The sequence below is a fragment of the Dermacentor silvarum genome, chromosome 5 (genome assembly GCF_013339745.2).
Source record: "Dermacentor silvarum isolate Dsil-2018 chromosome 5, BIME_Dsil_1.4, whole genome shotgun sequence".
Taxonomy (NCBI): domain Eukaryota; kingdom Metazoa; phylum Arthropoda; class Arachnida; order Ixodida; family Ixodidae; genus Dermacentor; species Dermacentor silvarum.
This window is the reverse complement of record NC_051158.1, coordinates 64,418,318-64,440,590: the sequence shown is the minus strand read 5'-3', so window position 1 is coordinate 64,440,590 and position 22,273 is coordinate 64,418,318. Positions and strand designations below refer to the sequence as shown.

At 42.5% G+C, this 22,273-nt stretch overlaps 1 protein-coding gene across 1 annotated transcript in view; it reads left to right on the top strand.

The window, feature by feature from the left end:
- Nucleotides 1–2,895: 2,895 nt before the first annotated feature.
- LOC125945701 (uncharacterized) overlaps nt 2,896–22,273 on the top strand; it is a 46,155-nt gene continuing 26,777 nt past the window's right edge. Inside the window, exons 1-4 of the mRNA XM_049667946.1 lie at nt 2,896–3,217; nt 7,186–7,281; nt 9,074–9,169; nt 13,538–13,633. Of these exons, the coding sequence (XP_049523903.1) occupies nt 3,151–3,217; nt 7,186–7,281; nt 9,074–9,169; nt 13,538–13,633 (355 nt within the window). The 5' untranslated portion in view covers nt 2,896–3,150. The remainder of the gene's footprint in view (nt 3,218–7,185; nt 7,282–9,073; nt 9,170–13,537; nt 13,634–22,273) is intronic.

Below are 22,273 nucleotides of genomic sequence, written 5' to 3'. Positions count from 1 at the left end.
TCACTTCCAGTTCACTTGTGGTACGCTTCCTAGCAATTATGCATGCATGCTAGAAAAGAAAATCAGGACAAGAAGGCATTAAAAGATAAAATAATGCCCCTTGACGCAGCGTTTGAGGTATTGCTTGACGCTCCACGGCGCTGATAGCTGAAGGTCAGAGTTCGATAGAATGTCGAGTTTGTTTGAGAGGGGTTCTTATTTTGCTTTTTTTTCGGTTTCTTTTTTTTTCTTGAGCATTGGTTAGTCACATTCATCTGTTCGACACCCAGAATATTTCGCTTTATCGAGGTCTGGCGTATTCCGGTATGACTGCATGAATTTCGAGACCAACAGCGAGAAGCTCGTAGTCTAGTCAGAAATATTGGAAAACGGGTCCGTATTCACACACACACAAAAAAGGACTTACGCTAGAGCTGTTTGCAGTGGTATATGGGAACCAATCGTGGCATTGAAACTACGTTAGCGAAAGCGGTCGGCCAACGGCAAACAGATGTCGAATGAAAAGCCTTGTGAATCCCGCACATGAAGGGATGTTTCGTGGCATATGTAATGCGTAGAGCACCTAACGGGTTTTGCGTAGAGCGACAGAATGTGAAGGGATGCGGCGTCGAACGCGGCAGGGGATCAGGCGGGGTGATGAGATTAGAACATTCGCTGGCCGATTGTGTTGACGCAGGAGAGGGGTATCTGGAGATTGCCAAGAGAAGCCTCCGTCATGCTGCACATAGACATACATAACCCGTTGAGGTAGAATAAATTAATTAATCAATTAGTGAGGGGGCCCAAGCGGCTCCAATTTTTTATTAGTAACGACGATTAAAAGAAACAGACTACGAATGCCAGAAAAATGGTAAGGAAAATTAATATTATGTTCAGGTAACATGTTTAAATTATCTGGTAAAGGGAAATGAAAGTGGTTGAAAAAGGAAAGGAGTTCTATTTGCATCATTTCCATTTCCGTTTACCTGATTATTTCAACATTTCAATGAAACGTGACAATTCATTTCCGTTATGCTCTTTGTGGCTTCGTTGTCTGTTTCTTCATATGTTCGTAGAATGACGATGACGATGACGATGACGTATCCTCGCGGCATCGAGGCGGAAGGTGCCGGACGAATAGGCTCGAAGAGAACGAGTAGCATTGCGTTCATGCGCGTGCTCTCTTTGTTTGAATTTAATTGGTTTCGTTTTCGCGCCTATGTATTGCTACTGTAACGCTACGTGAGCTCTGTCATTCTATATTTTAATAGTAAAACCACTACGTAGGCAAACCTTTGTGTAATATCAGCATGCTTAGTTAGTCTATCAAAACACAAATGTAAAAAACTAACAAAAACCTATTACATGCATCTGTGAAAACCTATACTGGCGCTCGTGCCATTTTTAAATGTCGCCCTTTGAAAGAGCTGTTCCGTTCATTGCGATTAAGACTGATTTATGTTTCCTTTTGATTATAGCTATATCAACCGTGCCAACCACGAAAGGTAAAAGGAGCTGATTTCATGCATGCAAGCAGCATACTTTGTGTTTCTCAACTAGGCGATTACCTAATTATGGAATTACTCGAATTTCTCTATTCAAGCTCATATAAAACGCAGAAATGTTTGCTAAGACGAACACCGGATTGATTTGAATTTAATTTGTTGTATTTAAGGAAGAAAGTTGTATTCTCGCAACGCTAGGAGACATAGTTATGACTTAGGACCTCAATTGTTTTTTAAACTTAGTCAAATATCGGTAAGCTTCAAACATAGCATGAAGTTTGCAAATTCGTAACTCTTTGCCAAAAACAAGTATCGCTGTTCTGTAAACTGGAACTCTTGGAGCATTTGAAGCAGACAAACGTGATTTATGATTTTGCAGCTTACGTTACCGTGTTTAAGAGAGCTTAGCAGAGGTCTCACTCACCAATTTTGTGGCGTATTGCGGAACAGTATTTAATAGCCCAATATCGTACGCTTTCGATTTATTATCAGGTGCAGATGACAGAATTACTTTATTGTTTTTTTTGCTCACCTTAGTACCTTAGTACCGGACTTAGTACCTGAGTTTTCTTCTTTCAATTCTCTGATTTTCAAAGATGTTTGAAAAAAATAACATCGGCAAATTGACTGGCCAATTAAAAATCTTCATCCAAGAGTAATTAGATTTAAACAATTTATTTTGAATAGAAGAAATTTAATCTAATTCGGTGCTGTGGTTGCCGTGAAAAGAACAATGGCTCCGTTCTCAAGTATTTAGAGAGACAACCCGAGCTAAAGCTTGTTATTAAGGTATTTGTGTTATCTGGTGTCACCATGAAATGAATGAGTGACTCTGCAACGTTAATTCTATTTCCATGCCTACACGGTAATCAAATATCTGTTAATTTCAATTGCATTAGAAAGCTCTGTTAACGTTCAATTAGTTTTTTTTTTCGAGCGATTATGGAACATGTAATATTCTGGGAAAAAACAGATTCAAAACCTATGCTCTTGGATTCACTACACTGACTTACGGCTTACTAAGGCATTAACTCGGGCTAGTATGTGTGTCATACTGCGTATTTCAACAGCGCTAAAAATACAGGGGCAGACAAGTGACAACACACAGCTCTACTATCAGGTTCTTTATGCTTGCATAAGACATCGTTCACAGATTGTTAAAAAACTCTAAAATAGCTGACCACCGGCGTGTAATACATGTAGGCTTTCTTTCAAGAAAAAAATTATCACAGCGCATAGAGCACGATTGTCTTATTGCTGATAAGTTGTACGACATTTGTACGTGTTAGCGCTTGTGTTCACACTTTAAAACTACGACACTGAATCTTCGTAACTCGCAATGCGACCTCAACGTAACAAATGCTGGGAGTTTGATGAATGGATAGATACATCCTTAATCGCACGTGAGAGCCTCAGGAGCTCACTGGAGTGAAGGGCAGAAGGGAAAGGTTACATCAATATAATACCGCCCCTGCAAGTCAGCTCCCTTCGACAAAGTCCGCAGTCAGAGCGTCGCGTGTGTCGCCTTCATGGTATATCTCGTCTCGACAGCGTGCAATGTTGAGTGATTTCCTGTGATGCCACAACTGTGCGTTGCTCACACTCCCGCCTTCCCGTCCCACGACTTGTCTGCCATTTTGCAGCACCCGCCAAGTGTAACGAGGAGATGATAAAGTACTGCGCTAGCCAAAACCAGGTGTGCGTGATGAGAGGGAAACTGCCGGGTTGCGTAGGTAAGCGAGAGATGGTCGTTGCATTTGCATGAGGGGTTACAGATCTTGCGTTGCGAATACCAGAAATCAGCCACCGTGGGGAGGTGCCTATGGGTGATACCTATGGGTGATGCCTGTGGGTGATGGCTATGATGGTTCACTCAATAGGCTACAGTTAGATACATTTGGTATAGATACAGATTGCAGTTCAAGAGCTGGCGACGTAATATACTCTTTGTGCGCGTAAACTTACATTGATTGCGTTAGCGCTGACGCTTGCTCACTGCCGAGTAGCTTATATGGCAGCGTGCAGTGTTAAAGGGACACAAAAGGCAAATACTAAGTCAAGATAAGGTGATAGATTAGTGCTCGAGTATCTCGAAGGCGTCAATATTATCGCAAACAAAACCTCAGTAATCGAGAAATTGAGGTAAATGCCGAACACGATTAGAGGCTCCCCCGGGACGTTCAAGTACTTGCCCGATGACGAAGGCACTCCTCATTTAAATTCTGTCCCCAGTATGGAACCGCTGGTTATAAAAACATCATTATATTGTTTTATAAGACGAACGAAAATGGTACTTTACCAATTCTATTCCATTTTTAGAAAAATAACTCATTGACAACGACGCGGCCGGTCGAAAGGTTTCGTTTTTCGCGCGACTCTGCGCCACCCGCGCTTTCGCCTTTCAGTAGTTCCGTTATCGCATAGTGCTGCGCTGGTTTTGCTGGCTCGCGAAACTCGCATGAGCTGCAAGTAGCAGAGAATGCAACGTCCATATGATGTCGCGGGGTGCCAGAACGGTCCACGCCACTTGAGCGAAAGCAGCTGCAGAGGCGAATCGTACCGCCGTCTGTCGGGCGCCGTTTTGCTCACCAACGGCACCAAAGGGCGGTGATGGCGTATGCAGCGTCACCACTCCCCGGTAGGCGTGGCGGGAAACTTGAATTGCCACAAAGGTATTCGGACCCTTGAGAAGCAATTTTCTCGCAAACTAAGTATTTTCTTTGCAAGAAACAAGCGTCGCGAGGTTTTAGGGATGGTATTTAAACAGTCCACGGGACAATATTGACCTTTAGTGTCCCTGTTCGTCTGTCCTCAATGCTTTCCATGTATCAGGGAGACTCGGGTTCCCCTCAAGTGACTAATGTCACTTTTATCGTGAGACTATACCCTCATCCTTGAGATGAAAATAAACTCATTTGATTTGATCTAAGTTAGCGCTAATGTTAGGTGAAAATATTCCACGCCATTACCAACCGGTTTTATTGCATAACTTAATTACATTTCGATCTGAGGTGCTAGAGTGCGTAACACAATACAAATTTTAGGAGTTAAGTTTCACGAAAACCTGCGGTGGACGCAGCATGTAGAGTTCGCGATACACAGTGTTTCGAAAACGATAGGCAGGTTAAGCAGACACGGTGTCCTTATTATCCAGTCACCTCAAAAGCCAGCTTTATTTTTCTGTAATTCATTCCCGTCTTCATTCCTGTATCCTCATTTGTTAATTCATTCCCGTCTTCATTACTGCATCCTCATTTGTGGCGTTACGTCTCAAAACAATTTAAAAATTATCTACCTCATGCAAAAAACAGCTGTCCGTTTTATTCACAACTTATCCTATCACAAACATGTTTCATCCTATTTCATCGTGCACCGTATTCTTGGTATTCCTGCTATGTACAGTCATCGTCTTTCTGAACTTATTTTAACTCAATACACAGTTGATTATCAATTATTCCTATATACATACATTAACGCTTCCCTGAAATACAATTTGAGGGGTTTGATATTTACCAAGCCAAAAACAAGAACTATATAATTATGGAATGCAGTTATTAAATTGTCAAATTCAGAATCACTTAAACACCCACACGCAATTACTGCCTTTCATTACACGTTCACCTTCACGAACATCATTCAGCAAGCAATCGCAGGTATATTTCCTTGACTCTGACGTTGCATTTAATATAATATAGTTGGAGTTCATATAGTTGTGTATTGATTGTAATTGTATACTGGTTGTATACTGTCTTGTACTTTATTTCTGGTTGTATATTCTGTGACTGTTATTTGTCAATGCCCACTGTAGTAGGCAAAATGAATTTGTTATTTTCTGCAGTCGCGCATGTATCACCTGTGTATCAATTTCAGTCTTGTGCGAGAATACTTTGTGGAATGAATGCTAATATGGTGCTAGAGGCCTACTCAGGTGACTATATGTCACCTCTGGCCCCAAACATCGTGACATTTATGTATTGTTAACCAAATAAATAAATAAATAAATAAATAAATAAATAAATAAATAAATAAATAAATAAATAAATAAATGTCAATGCCTATGGTTTGCTCCGCTGAGCGCGACGACCGCATTCCAGGGAAGGGGGGGGGGATGAAAAGAAAAAGAAAGACGAAAAACACGTTCGGGTATCGGGTTTTTGGTGCAAGTCAAGGAAACATCAGGTGGTCGAAATTAAGGCGGAACTGTCCACTTCGCCGTCCCTTATAAAGCGCGGTGCTGCTTCGAGCCGGTAAATCCCATTATTTAATTTTATAAAGAAGAAAAATTGTGATAAAAAATAGCTGCGACTAAATAGATAGGCACAAAGGATTTCATTATTTTCGTATTTTTCATTAAAATATATATTATACTTTCAGTTATGCATTACTGGGCCTGTATCTACAAAACGTTCTAACGCCAGAACTGAACTGTTCGGATTAGCAAAAGCCAGCCAATCACGATGCTCGGCATTTTACCAGCGATGGCGGCTGCCAGTCATTATCAATGGAGACTTATGAATGAAAATATTTATGAATTTGGGACCTGTTTCCTTTCTATTTCTTGCGATCAATGTTAGTGTTTGTTCTTTCGTTGCCTGGAACAATTTATAAATCAGTACTGGGGGAAAAAGTGGATGGTAAAAATTATTTACAGTATCTATATGCTTTCGTCGTGTCACGCATAATAATGCATTTTCTGTGCACAATCTCTACGCTTTGAACATGGTTAAAACAATCTCAATGCAGGTAATTCAAATGGGTCTGCACAACCGCAGGGTCTTCTGTGCTAGCGGAGATTTGTTCTCAGATTAAAAAAAAAAACTGTACCTACTTTTACGTCCTTTTGTTACCGCTGCTTCGAGGCAGCACTTCCATCCTTCCGGGAAACTTGAGTACATGCTGATGTATTGCTTCAGTGTCCCCTTGCTCCGATGACCGTTCTTGAAACGCTTGTGATTTGTCAAGTGTATAAACCTGTTTAAAATAATTAAAAAAATTAAATCATAATTAAGCATGACGTTTCTCTCTAATTTAAAAACACATTTGGCACGATCGAACGAAAAAGCCAATGTCGGCTAAGTAAAGCTAACGGGGTGAGTGCGCAAGTTATTCAGCAGCGTTAAGGACCCCGTCTCGCAGAAAATCGGCTGTTGGCGCCGTAGCTCGCACTGGCGTCCCGCGAGCGAAAATTGCCGTATATATTCTATAATGGCACTAAAGTTCTTTTATCACTAAAGTTGCTCATACCTTGTCCTAATTTTTTACAAAGTTATTCCTCGGAATTTTCAGATTGAGAGCCCACAACCAAATGTCAGGAAACAAAACACCGACAGCGCATGCCTTTTATGTTAAATCTTCCCAGACCAAAATAATAAAAGTGCGAAACAAGGGTCTCTCCTGCTTTCCCTTTCTTCTTTAAATAAGAATGAATGTTCCGTTATAACAGGATGCATCTTACAATAGCTTTATGGGGGGTCTACTTCTACAAATAAAGTACCTTTCTGTTAAAAAAATATTGCGTTCTTTCATGAACTTTAAAGGTGAGCGTAAGGTCTGAACCTTTCCCCGCATTCACTTTTCTACTTTGTGTGGCTAGAGTGGTCTCAGCGACTCGTTCATTCGTCTTATTCAATAGCTCAAATTAATTTGTGTTATTCGGCATTGGCCTATACGTCACTAATGATTCGCATTTTGCTTTCAACAGACCAGGAGCCTCAAAAATGCAATGACGAGATGAAAAAGGTGTGCGCTAACGCAGGCATGGAATGCGAGGTTATCAACGGTATCTCTGTCTGTACAGGTAAGGCGCTGATATTTTTTTTTAATTTTCATTACAGAAACACAAGGCACAGCGCCGGGCTGTGTGTCACTGCTGTCAATAGATTTCGGTGTATTTGTCTCTTTTATGTGTGGGTGTGTGTATCTTATGTGCAGTCATGCATTTCTTGTATTTCACGTAGTGGCATTTATTTATTTTCTAGTGCATTTCTTCCCTAATCACGTTTTTCTACGTCTATCGATTACAGTCGAATACGGATATATCGAAGCCACATATAACGAATTATTGTTTTAATGAACAGCAGTAAAATCCGCCTGAAAATTTTTGTATAAAATTTGTCGTTTATATACCGAATTACCTATATATCGAAATTTTTTGTGATCCCCTTCCGATTCCATATATGCGGGTTCGATGCTATAGCATTCCTGTTCTTTATCTTTTTTCTTCACCGACACCTTTCTCGCGGTTTCGGCACAGTTCAGGTATCCATTGAGTTGTTGTTGCTGCTATTGTTCCTGAATGACTTGGTCGACAGTTACGGTGCACGTGACTGTTGAGCTACCACCTTTTCATTCCCTTTTACTACAACAAAACTGCTACTAAATTGCAGAATTGCAGAATTTTACCGACCTGCATAACCGTTTCTAAGTTTTATACGGCGTGCTTTTTTTTTTGACTATACAGATTTTTTCCCAAGAAGTAACGAGCGCAATGAACGTGGTGTGTTTGCAGACGGGTTTCTAGGCGAGGCGGACACACTTTGCCGCTAATAACGTGAGCTTCAGGCGACTAGTACAAAAATTCATTATTTACCTTTTTATTAGTGCCTTGGAGGCAGTTGTCTAAACGTCAAATTTGGAGGCAGTGACATTCTAATGCACACCAATCTTTAAAAAAAATCTCAAAACATCGCGCATAATTCGAGATATTCATCATCAAATTCCAAAGCCCAATCGAGACAATATTGAGTCTGAGTGCGTCCCGCTGTGCGTCAGACGGCAACGCCCCGTAAAGAAGTGTTGGGTGAAGTTTGAATGACAGCACGCCACGACAACTCTTCACCCGACACACAGTTTCCGAAATATACTGAAAATTGTATTGGCATTCCAGGTCATCCCAATACATACTAGAGATGCGCATTTGGGAAATTGTTAACTGGAATGCTCGGTGACTCCTGAAACACATTAAAGTCGAATCCGGATATATCGAAGCCACCTATAACGAATTATTATATATAATGAACGGATATCTGGGCAGTTGTTTCGTGCACTCTTTGGATTTCTGCAAAGCCGACATGGCTTCACTTCCAGCCGGCTTTAATCTTTTAATTGCAACATACTTCTCCGAAGTTAATAACTAGAAAGTGTAATAGTTGAAAATTTGGGGCAGTTACCTAGACTTTGTAATGTCTTACGGATGCATGGAAGGCCCAGGAGGAGGAGGAAGCAGAAGGCAGAAAGCTAACCTCCCTAACCAGAATAACGTCCGGTTGGCTACCCTATACCTCCAGAATGTTTCAGAAAGGCCGCGGCGTGGCTACAACAGCTCTTTTCTTGTATTGCTTGTAAGCATGTATTGCTTTAAGTGTTCTTTTTTTTCAGGCAGCTTTACACGTTGGAAACATTCCAACTCGGTGGTAGTTTTAGAAAACCAGCATGTAAAAAAAACTTTCAATGACTGCATCACGCGAGCATGAAAATTGGCATAGAGAACACGTACCATGCACTTATCCTTAAAAAAATACAATTTCTAAACTGCATTCAGAACTGTCGTAAGACAAGATCCAATTTTTTCTTGGTTCCTTTCAAAATAGATCGAAACGCTACAATATGTGACGAGGTGCTAAGGAAGAAATGTAAGAAATTGGGGAAAGAGTGCGACGATGGAGACAACTTCGTCATCTGCAAAGGTAGTATCGCAAAACGTCTACTACACCTTTGCGACAAACCTTATTTTTCTTGTAACAGTTCTGGTTTCTTGAGTCTAGCGATTCAACCATGGCCCGACAACCAACCTGTCCATGTCGTATTTTATTGCGACAGCAATTATATCGACCATCCAACTGTATTTCTGCCGTCGGCGTCACCGTCGCCGTGAGGTCCAAGGGCGATAAAATCGTCGCCGCGCGCCGTATGCTTTATGTGCGAGTGAAAGCGCGCTTTCACGGTGAGCGAACGCACGGCGGAGAGCAAACGCAACATTTTCCGTGGCGCGAAAGGCCGTGGGGGGAATGGGATGGAAGGAGGAAGGGGGCACGTTGTGCTGCGGCACCAACTGCGCATCTTCCAACCGGGCGCAAGGGGAACTGGCGACTCAATCTCCCACGCGAAGGGAGGAAAGCAGGAAGGCACCGTGGGAGGGAGGGGGTACGGCTTCTACTCTGCTAACAACTGCGTACTTGTACTTTGCTCGGCTGCATCTTGAAAGCGATCTCCACACGGCTCTTACGTTTGTATGCGCTGTGCTTTCGCCGCTCAGTTGCCGTTGAAGCAATAGACCGCACAAACCTTCGCTTGGTGCTGCACTGCGCTTGCTCACGCCAGCGTTTTGACAGTGGTTGTCTGAGGTCATCGAGTGTGATCTATTCATGTTTGCTTGTGTGCGCTGACACCATGCTTGTTAATTCAGTTCGCAAGCGAATGTGTCCAAGTTTATGCAGCCAATAAAACTACTATCCTTACTCTGTATAGCCCTCTACTAATTTGCTATCGCGATTGATGATTCGCCTTTTGGGCCGACACTGCGACCTTTTTTAGTGAGTATTAAAGCAAATCATTTTTAACATTAAAAAAACTTTCGGGCACACATTGTTACCCTTAGTTGCCAAAAGACGCTTAAAGCGAATATTCGAAACTGCAAAGCTTAGTCACATGAAGACAAAAATGAAATTGTGGATCGTTGGATCTTTCGTCGTCCCTCTGTAGGAGTTATCTTTTGTCAAGTATACTTAAGGAAAGGTTGGTGGCTATGTCTGGCGCCGGCTACTCTTATTTGTTAGCATAATTGTGTTTCTCATTATGCTCATAACAAAAACTACAAGCGGGAGAAAGGCACACGGACATTCGCGTAAACAACGTTCGCACAGCATGAATGTTCACATAATGTACATGTTATTAAAATGAGGTCTATTAATTATTCTTTTATATTGCACTGACTTACGGAGCATGGAAGTGTCCCATATGCGATCTACGGGTAGTGCAGCCGAATAGGCCGTCTAGTGCAATGTACGTGTTGGCACCACAACGGCGTGTGCATGTGCGAACGAGAAAAATAGCTAAATTGTTTGTAACTCCAACGACACAATTATTTTGTGGTACGCTGAAGATAGTTAATTGTGCGCCTCCACTGGCTATGGCTATGCACATAGAGGAAGCCATGCTACAATTTTCTTGAGCTCTCCAATGATTAAACTCATTCTCCTCCAAAATTTAAATAGCAGCTACAGCTTTTCTTCTTTAAACACGCTGAGGTTTCACGACATGCATATTACCCTGCATGCTATAGTGTATTATGCACGACTAGAGGGAGAGAAAGGCCCTGAATGAAAGAAAATGAAGGCACGCGTTTCTCTTGTTGGTTTCACTATTGACATATTAAATAATGGACATTTCAGTCTGAATGAGAGTTTAGGGAGTTTAAAAGGCAGATAAAGGAATCAAGTTAATGGACAACAGTTGTACAGTTGTTGTGTACATAATTTTCATGCGAAATTGTGCCTTTGCTCGACTGTCTGTAAAGTTCAACTCTCTGTATAAAGGACGCAGACCCCTAGTCCAGCCCTTGCATAGGCTTTTCGTTGACGCAACTCTCCCTGCGTCGTTAAATAAATTTGATTTGATTTAATCAGGTAATGAGATAAACAAAATACACAGGCTTCATGTTGCTTTGATTTGATAGACGCTGCCACTTGATCGAGATTACCGGGGTGAGGAGCATCTTGGAAGCGATCTTCCTGCCTGCATGTTTGAGCAATGCGGTCACGGTCTCCATGAGCCTTTAGGTCAATAAACCCTTCCGCCTTGAGTGCTCTGCTGTAGTAACAGCTCCGCGATCCGCAGGGCATTAGAGTCAGGGACCCTATATCTTTCGGAGGCGCGTAAAAGATTGACGGGCGAATGGTGCCCACTGGTGACGTCTTTGTGTTTGACGCGGCGCTGCGCTTTTGTAACTGCGAGGCGCTTCAGCTGGTGAAATGTCACAGAAAAAGAAAACAGGAAAAAAAACAACAGGTTTACACGGCAGTTTATTTCGCGGTTGCTTGCAGAAAGAGATAAAACGCAAAATCAGAAATCACGGGGCGATTGAACATTAGAGAACCGCTGAACCCACTACTTTTAGGCAGGAAACACGGCGCCCATCGGCGCCGCTATCCAACCTGGTAGCGTGCTCTGCCAAGCGTTCGCGCGTTCGAACGTATATAGTGAGCGTGATAAAGCACATTTTCGAATTTCAATAAGAAACATGTTAGTGAGGGTAAGTAACCTGCAACTGTAGTTACGCTGCTCAGAAAACGCAGATATCGGCCCGCTCCGAACGCATGCACACTTGACCAGGCCGCGTCATTGTGGCGGATATCTCCACTGCTTTTTTTTTACTGTGCATAGCGCAAAGCAGCCATGAGATGACAGCGCCCTAGTGCACGGGAACACTCGCCGCCAAATAATCCGGTGCAAGGATATCAGCCCCGCCAAACTGTAGCTGTTATACCGACATATTCTCCTCAGGACCCCCCTATAGTTATTCTAGTTTGTCAAGGTATATAACAACAGGAAGAAAAAAAACTGCGCCTCAATTCCACCCAGTGAAAGCGGATGTACGGCGAAGGTTTTGCCGACGTTAGACAAGCACCACCACCACCAGCGACGTACACCACGCACGCGCATGTGTGCGGAAGTGCAGCATACATCCTAATTTGCCTACAGGCGATCCGCCAAGCGCAAGTGCGTAATTGAACTATTTGCATTTCTCAAAGTAGAAATTGCGGCAGCACATTTGTAAAGTATAATTTTCACACCAGCTGCGCACACATGATAGCTTCGTATTGTAATTGGAATATACGAGAAAACGTAATTCTGCTACGCGGAAACTCAAACACAAAGTCTTTTTTCCAGCTGCCGTTTGAGGTCTTAGTGGCCGCGGCCGTTAGATGGCGGTACTGTCTTTAGGTGACGTTGATCAAAACAATGTCTTCCTGGGCGATGTAGCAGTGACTCTCGCGTCACTCCTCGCTCGAGGATAGAGTAGGGAGCAGCGTGGTACTTCTTAAAGTTTTTAACTGCACTGTCTTGGGGATCACATTTGTGAATTGCACATGCCGAAGCGAACGGCCCACGTTTTTTTTAAACTGCACTATCTCCAATCCCGGCAGTCGAAATAGAAAAAGGCTAGTAAACAGATACCCATGATACGGAAAAGCCGCGCGTCGCTGAAAATGATGATGATGTGTACGGTTTTTTGGCGCAAGGGCCAGGGATGGCCAAAGAGCGCCAAGAAATGGTATGGAAAAGTCGATGACATGGGGATTTTACACTTTTTATTCACCATGTCATCGTCGCTGAAAAGAGAAGTGTGATTCCACTATAGCGGTGCTAACATTTAGGGCAGAAACTTGGAGGTTAACAAAGACCGGACAAAGTTAAGGACCGCACAAAGAGCGATGCGACGTAAGATGTTAGGCCTAACGTTAAGAGACAGGAAGGGAGCGGTGTAGATCAGAGAGCAAACGGGGGATAGCCGATTTTCTAGTCGACGTTAAGAGAGAAAAAAAGGAGCTGGGCAGGACATGCAAGGCGTAGAGTAGATAACCGGTGGACCATTAGGGTTACAGAATGGATACCAAGAGAAAGGGAGCGCATGCAGTCGAGGTCGGCAGAAAACTATAGGTGGGGTGATGAAGTTAGGAAATTTGCAGGCGCATGTTGGAATCAGCTAGCGCAAGACAGGGGTAATTGGAGATCGCCGGGAGAGCCCTTCGTCCTGCAGTGGACGTAAATATATGCTGCTGATGATGATGAACTCCCCAAGAAAGGCATTTTCTTCAAAAATGAAAACACAACTGCCCTAATACGAGTTACCACGTTTAGTTGCAATTCAGCTTGCAATGCATACAACTTCCTTTGCAGCAGAACGATCAACCACGCTGCGAGGTCGGTCTGTTGCCTAAGTTTCAGATACCTTTTCTCGAATGCTAGAAAGCTTCATTTGCCTGTCACACCAAAATACATCCCGCTTATTTAAGGAGCATTAGTAACATTGTGCAATGCACCTGTTCAAACAGACCCGCGGCCCCGAGTTTGTCCGGACGAAAAGAAGAAAAAGTGCGCCAAGGTCCATCTCAACTGCATAGAGATCAAAGGAGCCCCATCATGCACAGGTAAGACACTTATTGATGAAAAACTGAGCAGACTGGTAAGGGCGTACCAAGGACGATTGGGAAAATTGTCGTCGTATTGTCGCTTATCACTGCAATCAATTTTCTGACCAGCGCGGGCTGCTAAATTCAAGTAAAGCAAAATAACTGGAGTTCATGCTCTTCGAGGCGTACAAGTTGATCTTTAAAAAAAATCATTTTTTTAGCACGCAGTGCAGTAGATGTGCTTCAGAAAAGCGTTACTATAGCATCAGCGGGCGTCGGTAAATTTGTGGTATCGATAACATATTATTGGTGACTACTAATCAACGTGTTAATTCCGTTATTTTAGGGCACTTGCTGCTGTTGCGAAACTGTTGTCATTCTCCGCTCGAGGTATGTTCATAGGGCAGAAGTTTCGAGACTCGCCACAGTTTCAGTACATTAAATCTCAAGCTGATATTTATACGTGATATAGTAGCGCACGGAAACGAGACGGGAGAGAATGAGAAAAGCTAAGCCCGAGGCCGCGGGATCAAATCTCGTTGTCCACGGTCAAACTTCGATAAGGTTGGAATACGAAAATACCCGTGTGCCGTGCAGTAAGTGAACGTTAAAGAACCCCAAGTTAGTCAAAAGTAATCCGGAGTCTACCACGACGGTGTGCCTCATAATTATATCGTTGATTCAACACGTAATACGCCAGGATTTAATTAGTTTAGAAACAGAAAAAGACGGCACAAGTACAGAACATCAGTACTGTAAGAATGGCACTTGCAAAACATATTCGTGCTCTATTCATCTCAGTCCCTCACTGAGAGATGAATACATTTTGGGGATAACTATTAACTGGAATGTCAGTGCAACAACCCGCCACGCAGGGTTCTTTCAAAACTATCGCTTCGAAGAGAGAGAGAAAATAGAGTCTGGTGTGCTGCGCAGTAAGAATTCTCCACGTATGCCTTCAGGATGACGAAAAATGAATTTATAAAGGATTTACGTAAGGATTTCTGTAAAGGAACTACGCTATTCGTGTGAGAAATCAAGCCGCGACAAGGCGAACACCACATCAGAACCCGGTATCTTGTGTACAGTGACAAGCTTTCGCGGCACGAAAGCCAAACACCGCCGACAGATTTCATATGCTTCTTGACACGTTCCTGTAACTGAGTTCACAGGTATGAGTTGATGTTTACTTTCTTTCTTGCTTCCTTTCTCATGATGGAGTAGATCGAGACACCCGAAAGTGCAAGTTACATGGAGAATAAGTGCAATATACGTATATGAAGGGGTCGTTGAACATGAACATGAACACATCATGAGTCGGCATGTTGTGTCCATGTATTATAAAGGAAATTATTTTATTGCGATAGCCATTATATCGAGACTACACCGAATTTTTTCCGTCGGTGCCGCCATGGGGCTCCGCATATATTCAGGTATATGTATGCTATATGCTTAAGCCGTATATACGGGTTATATTGTTGCACTATTGAATCACTAAAGCGCTGCTCAAGCCGGGTGTTTACTTCTTGACTAAATTATTCCACAATATTTTAAGAATGGAAGCCCTCAAACCAATGTCATCAAGCAGAACATTCACAGCGCATGCCATTTATCTTAAACCTTCACGGACTATTAAATATTAAAAGCGCAAAACAATATCACTTTGAAACTTCAAAGTGATGTAATTTTATTGTTCCAGCTCTTTACGCACAGTCCACTGACGCCTGTGCGATGTCATTACAGGTAATACACGACGTGTTAAAGCTCTTGAGAGTGCCAGACACTTTGCCACACCCCCCTACGTCATGTCCGCATTAATCGAACCTGCTTATAATTAGAACAACGTCCGCGAAGCTCGAGCGCAACGCCAAACATTGCTATCGCAGTCAGTGCTTCGCCTTTCTGGCCGAACTGCCATTTTATTAGGTGCCAAGCACCTTATGCGCTCGGGCTGTCGGCGTCGTAACGGTAAAGCGCGAGCTCGCGAAGCACCTTATATGCGCTCGGGCTGTCGGCGTCTCCTGTCGTCGTCGTCGTCACGGTAAAGCAAGCGGCTCGTCCTCGAGCTCGGCACGCGCTCGTGCCACTGCTCCCGCGTTCGTCGTTGTCTACCACAGCTGGCTGCGTTGCCGCTCATCATTCCAGCGTAGAATTTCACTTCTCCTATGTCGTCGTAATGGGAAGGCCGCGTTTACGGGGTTATGAGCCATTGCTTGAGGCAGTGTGAGCCCATTAGAGGTGCATCACTGCATGCTTCGCACCTCCCCACGTTTAACGTTAGTGGAGCTGCATTTCGCTCAATGGGTCATTTGACACTTACGCATAAAATTTAATTCGCCGGTGAAACCGAACGTACGAACCCTCGGAATTTTCTTTGTCGCGCTAATTTTCCTCATCCGCAACGCAACACAAATTAACACAACAATTAACCCTTCCAAAGCTATACGATGCTGAAACATGCGTTTCTGACAGGAACGTGACGGGCGAACGTAAATAAAAAAGGAACGAACGAAATGCTTACACGAATGTATTAGCCGTGCTACAAAAGCAAACCCCTATCGAGTGTAAAGTTTCGAGTGATGGCATGACACACCCGCTTAATTGGTGCTGTGCAATCGCTATGTGGTCACCGAGCAAGTAGTCTCTTGATTTTCTCCAAGGAGTAATCAGCTTTGAATGAAAGCAGGGATTAGTGGCACGTGATTAGTGGCATTCAAAGAGTGCTCTCGGTAAGTCCTCAGCATGTATATATTTGGCACCAAATGTGATGGTTTCTTTTTAACTAAGTCTGCCAAACTCAAACTAAGGGAAACATACGAACTTCTGTGTTCAGTCTATAAAAAAGTAAAAGATTGTAAAGCTGGGGCTCGCTTTTATTTCGCACCGAGCAGTTGTCTTTACCACCTTATTGCATGCCGCACACAAGTTCCTCAGTTTATGGAGTTTGAATTCTTGTTTTACCAGCGTATATTATTGAAACATCTCCAGATGCAGTCACAAGATCGATGTAACTGTCCCAATTAATATTGTGACTAATAATAAGGATCCACTTGCGGAGAAACTTATGATATTTATAAACATGGAAAATGATAGTTATCTGGCAGTGTGTTCAACTGAACTTCAATGTTGCCTGTGAATATAGTTAAGTAAATTAGCACTGGACGTAGAAAATTATCCCAAAGAGATGTGTATCTGAGCTCTTTTGTAACGCTTAATCAAGGCTAATCTGCCGATCAGGCCCACCGCAGCTGATTTCCATGAGTATCTGTGTCCATGTCGCTCCCCATGGAATGATCTCCATTAAATTCGCCACAAATAGTATGCTGTGCTGGGCAATAGTCACACAGGTCGTCAAAGATTCTCTACACGCACTCTTCTGCTAAAACTGATGCAATCAGTGCCTAATGTCTGGCTCCACCGAAGCGGGGTCTCTAGTGATTCGAGCAAAGGTGGAGAGGGAAATAAAGAGGGCGAGAGAAAAGGCGTGGCTGATAGCTTGTTTTACGCAACATTTTTTTTTTTTCACTGTACAGCACACAAGTGCTCCCGCTACTTTGGCTGTCAGAATAAACAGTTTACGCGTACCTTTTTGTTGGTACTATCATTCGGAGAGCTTATAAGCGTCGTATTTACCGACTGGTACACACACCTAGTGGCCCCATCTGCACATACGCAGTGGAACAAACTTAAGTTGGCGTGAAAGAGATTCATTACATAGCGCGACATGCCCAGCGCCACATACCTACGGGAACGGCATGTAACACCATTGGACAGAAATGTGTGCAAATGTGAACATTTCTATGAGTGTTCATGTATGTGAATTCATAACCTAGACATGGGAGTACTGCTGAACAAACAGCGCAGACAACCGCACTACCTTCGGGATCAACTCATAGTTTTTGACTGCATTACCTTCGGGATCGGCCCATACTTTCGGGTGGATAGTTAGCTAGCCGGAAAAAGAACTGGCCTCACTAACAATGCCAATATTGCTATTCGCACTTAAAATCCAGGCACTCGGCATTCGTTACATAGTCAGGGTCTATAGTGAGTTTTATTGGCCAGCTTCCAGCTCCTAAGGTCAAATTTTAAACGATGCCTGCAATTTCCTCGATGTTTCGCACTCTTTGCCGTTGTCATAAGCGGTAGGCTAGCCCTCCCACACTGTACAAAAATGCTAATTTTGACTGGTTTCTTAAACAATGAAATAGTGAGAAAACAGCGCTTATAAAGGGCCACGAAAAGCGCCCGCGTTGTCGTTTTCTCCTTGTCTTGTTGTCTGAATTGTTCCTTCAGTATACCGCATCCATGTCTCTAGTATAAAGTTTGCATACATAAATACTCATAAAAAATACACAAAACGACAGCGTTCACTGTAGCCTAATTGGACGCGACCCGCACATACTTTGCAAAGGGTGCGCATTCGGTTCCTATACTAGCAAAAAGTCGTTAATTTTTCACTTTGACTACTGCTTTTCTTTGCTATAAAGTTCCTGTATATTGCAAGTTTATTCATCTATGATTACCTGTAAGTTTTAGCCAAAATTCAAGTTAGCATATTCATTCCTTGGTGTCATTGTCTGTAGGAATCTTACGATTGTCGCGTAGATAACATGTTTAGATTACCCAAATTCATCCATGTCCCTGGTTTTACTATCTGAACTTGCATATTTTGTTGCAGAAGTGTGGCAGCATCAGGTGACCGACTTTTTTTTTTTACTTGCGCAGATCACAGCAAGGACACTTGCGATAAAGAAATGATCGATAAATGCCACTCAATGGGAGAGAAATGCGCCAAAGTGCAGAACAAGATAATATGTACAGGTATGCAATGTTTCTTTTGGATGATTCAAGTCTCGCAGAACTTTATGAAAACATGAAAAAATATACATCTTACACAAGTAATCCTCAGAGCCACATTATGTTTTGAAGGGTCACGGACTGCTCCTTAACGAGAGCTTCATTAGTGGAAAGTTAATTTATATTTGCCGTACCAAACGAACACTGGAAACAAATTCCACGGCATTTTCTTCAAGCTAATTCAGCACCGCACATTCATTACTGCACACAATTGTACTGTACTGTACTGTACACAATTGTGCTTCCGAGTTCTGTTTTAGAAAGTAAGACATGTGGATTCCGAGTGCACGATAAATAAATTGGGCTTTACATTTACTCTAGGACACACAATTCCAGAACAGCGTCCTTTTGAGGAGAGTCGTGAATAAAACAACAGCATTAAATACACTGGCCTCAGTATACAAAAGAATAATTATGAGTATACCGCTTTTTTTTTATTGCAGATGACGTTCCAGGAAAGTGTGCACAAAAAGAGAAGGAATGCAAGAAACACAATCTAATATGTGTAGTCGTAGATGGCAAGCCTGTTTGCGTTGGTAAGCCGATGTATTTCTCGCATAACATGCATTCCGTAAAAAGCAACGCACCCATACAAAAGCAGGTACGGCAATAATGGCCTATAGGCGGTGGTGCTAATGATGATGACAGCGATTTATTGGCAGCGAATGATACGTTTGTAACAATTTTCACTCATGAAAACGTTAACTCATTGCCAACTTTAAAGGCATTAGTAGGAATCACGATGCGCGAGGTAGTCATCAGTGAGTCTGGTGTTTTAGCTCTACTAAGCAATCTTAAAACGTCATCTAGCGCGGACCATCTAGGCTTCAATAATAAATTTTTAAACAATACATCGCATAGTATTTGTTCTATGTTAACCGCTCTATTTTCCCAGTCACTATCAACTGGCTGTATTCCTAATGACTGGCGCATTGCTAAAATACTACCCATTTTCAAATCAGGTGATCGTGCTTGTCCGCTCAATTATCGTCCCATTTCCTTAACCAGTACTATTTGTAAATTACTTGAACATATAATACACACTCAAGTCATCAACTTCCTTGAAGACCATAACATTATTTTCAAGTATCAGCACGGTTTTCGCAAGGGCTACTCATGCGAAACCCAACTAGCCGGATTTATTAACGACATACACGCACTGACAGACGCTGGGTTTCAAGTTGACGCAATATTTTTAGATTTTGCCAAGGCATTTGATCGTGTTCCACACCATAGGTTGTTACTTAAACTTTCACAGCTTAACATTCACCCTACTATAATTGCATGGATAACCGATTTTCTCTCATCTAGAATTCAGTTTACGTAAGTTAACAATTCTAACTCATCTTATGCTGATGTTACGTCTGGAGTTCTACAAGGCAGCGTACTTGGACCTTTACTCATTCTAATCTATATTAATGATTTACCCAGTTGCGTGTTATCCAAAATCAGACTATTTGCAGATGACTGTGTACTTTATTGATGTGTAAGAAGTAACACTGACAAACACTTACTACAAACTGACCTGGAGGCAATAAGTGCATGGTGTTCTAATTGGTTAATGCCATTAAATATTTCCAAAACTAAACTCTTGTCTTTCACCAATAGGCCACGAATTCCAACCACCTACTCCCTTGATAACAACGGTGTGGAACTCGCCACAACTTACAAGTACCTTGGCATCAATCTTCAGCCAAACCTATCATGGAATAATCGTATTAATCTTACCCTGGCCTCTTCTTACCGTACTCTCGGACGTATTAAACATAACTTAAAGGAAGCCCCAATGCATGTTAAAAAACTAGCGTACACAACACTAATCCGGCCTAAATTAGAATACGCGTCTGCCATTTGGGATCCCGAAAAAACTTATATCATCAGTAACATCGAAGCCTTGCAAAACCGTGCTGCGCGATTCATTTTTTCAGATTATTCACGTTACACCAGCGTCACCTCGTTAAAGAATAAAGCTGAGTTGGACACCTTAGCACTTCGCCGTAAAATTTCTCGCCTATCACTTTTCCATAAGCTTTATCATCATCCATCACTTCATGATGATTTCTTTCAGTCACCACAAGTTATCTTTCCACGTCGTGACCATCAATACAAAGTCAAACGCATTACTGCCAGTCATCCCATTATGCATATTCATTCTTACCGTGCACAATAACTGAGTGGAACGCCTTACCATCAGACATAGCCACTGAACCTGACTTGACAAAGTTTCAAGATTTAATTCGCTCACGACTTGTCAACTAATCTTCTTCTTCTTCTTCTTCTTCTTCTTCTTCTTCTTATTATTATTATTATTATTATTATTATTATTATTATTATTATTATTATTATTATTATCTTGGGACTTTTACAGTGTTTTCGATGTTTGTGGCTGTTTTGCTTTTCATTGCAGTTCCCTTATGTTTCTCTTAATATGTACTAATGTTTTCTCCGAAATAATTGTGACTTGTTTTCTATATTACCTATGTTTTGACTCTATTATTACTTTTGTTCTCTTGTCTTGCTTTTAATATGATGTATAATCTATGACCAGTGCCTGTGCGTCTGTGACCCCCCCCCCCCCATGTAATACCCTCATAATGAGGGCCTTTAGGGATATTTTGAATAATAATAAATAAATAAATAAATAAATAAATAAATAAATAAATAAATAAATAAATAAATAAATAAATACGACGCCTAGCCACAGACGGTACAGTATGGTCTGTTCAAGTCGTGGTGACCCAGGTGGTAGATGTATCTGTATATCCGGAGACAACGAACGCAAGCGACACGTGGCGAAAGCAGTCGAGTCCCACAGGGGCAACATACATTCACGGGACATCAATCGCAGCCCAGCCGCAGCGTCTGTCCGCGAAAGAGGAATCAAAACACATTGACCACTGTAGTGTGCAGATCGGGCGGCTTCATCGGCGTGGTCATTCCCGCTGGTGTTGCACTGTCCTGGAAGCCACTGAAAGATTGTGTCATGTCCGTTGGCATGGCTGCGATAATATGTCTGTGGAATTTCGGAGGCCAGTCATTGAGTCCATGGCGCATTGGCCTTTGTACATGCACTGAAGAGAGCTGCCTTGGAATAAAAAAAAACTGTCCATTGTTGTGGTAGTTCCTGATGCACGAAATCAAGTGTAGCACGGAGTGCAGGAAGCTCTGCACCCGTCGATTTGGTCAAACATGATATTTTTAAATTTATTTCTTCAGATTTTGCCGGAATAATGATTCCAGCGGCAGAGCTGTTTAGTTTTACTGAACCATGTGCGCAACCATTCATTCATTTTATTTCACATCTTACAATATACAGATGGAGAGGCTGTAGAAAAAATCTCCGCCAGGACAGCTTGACAGCATCTTACTGGAATCTGCGCAAGTGATAAATGTGTTCAAAATTTGCTTGCTTTAAAGCTTACAACAGTGCTCCAGCTTTCTTTTTAGTGCCCAGAATTGTCCACTGCACTTGCGGCCGCTGCAGAAAGCACAATAGTGCTTCCATTCGTGTAGCAGGCGTGAACAATTGTGCTGGCAAGTAGGACTGATGTCTTACAATACTCAAGGCTAAATCTGAAATGTAGCCTCTCTGCTGGCAAGCAAGCAAGATTGTTTGAGGGAATTGGAGCCAGGAGTCGGATGTGTGCTCCCAGCGCATCTGTAGCAAGGTGGACTGTGACAGGAAAAATCTCTGGCAATGGCCACTGTCGCGATCGACGATGCATTCTCTGGAAGAGCAAGACACGTTCTGAGTGCTTGGGCTTGCACACTCTGAAGTTTTCGAATATTTGTCGTGAG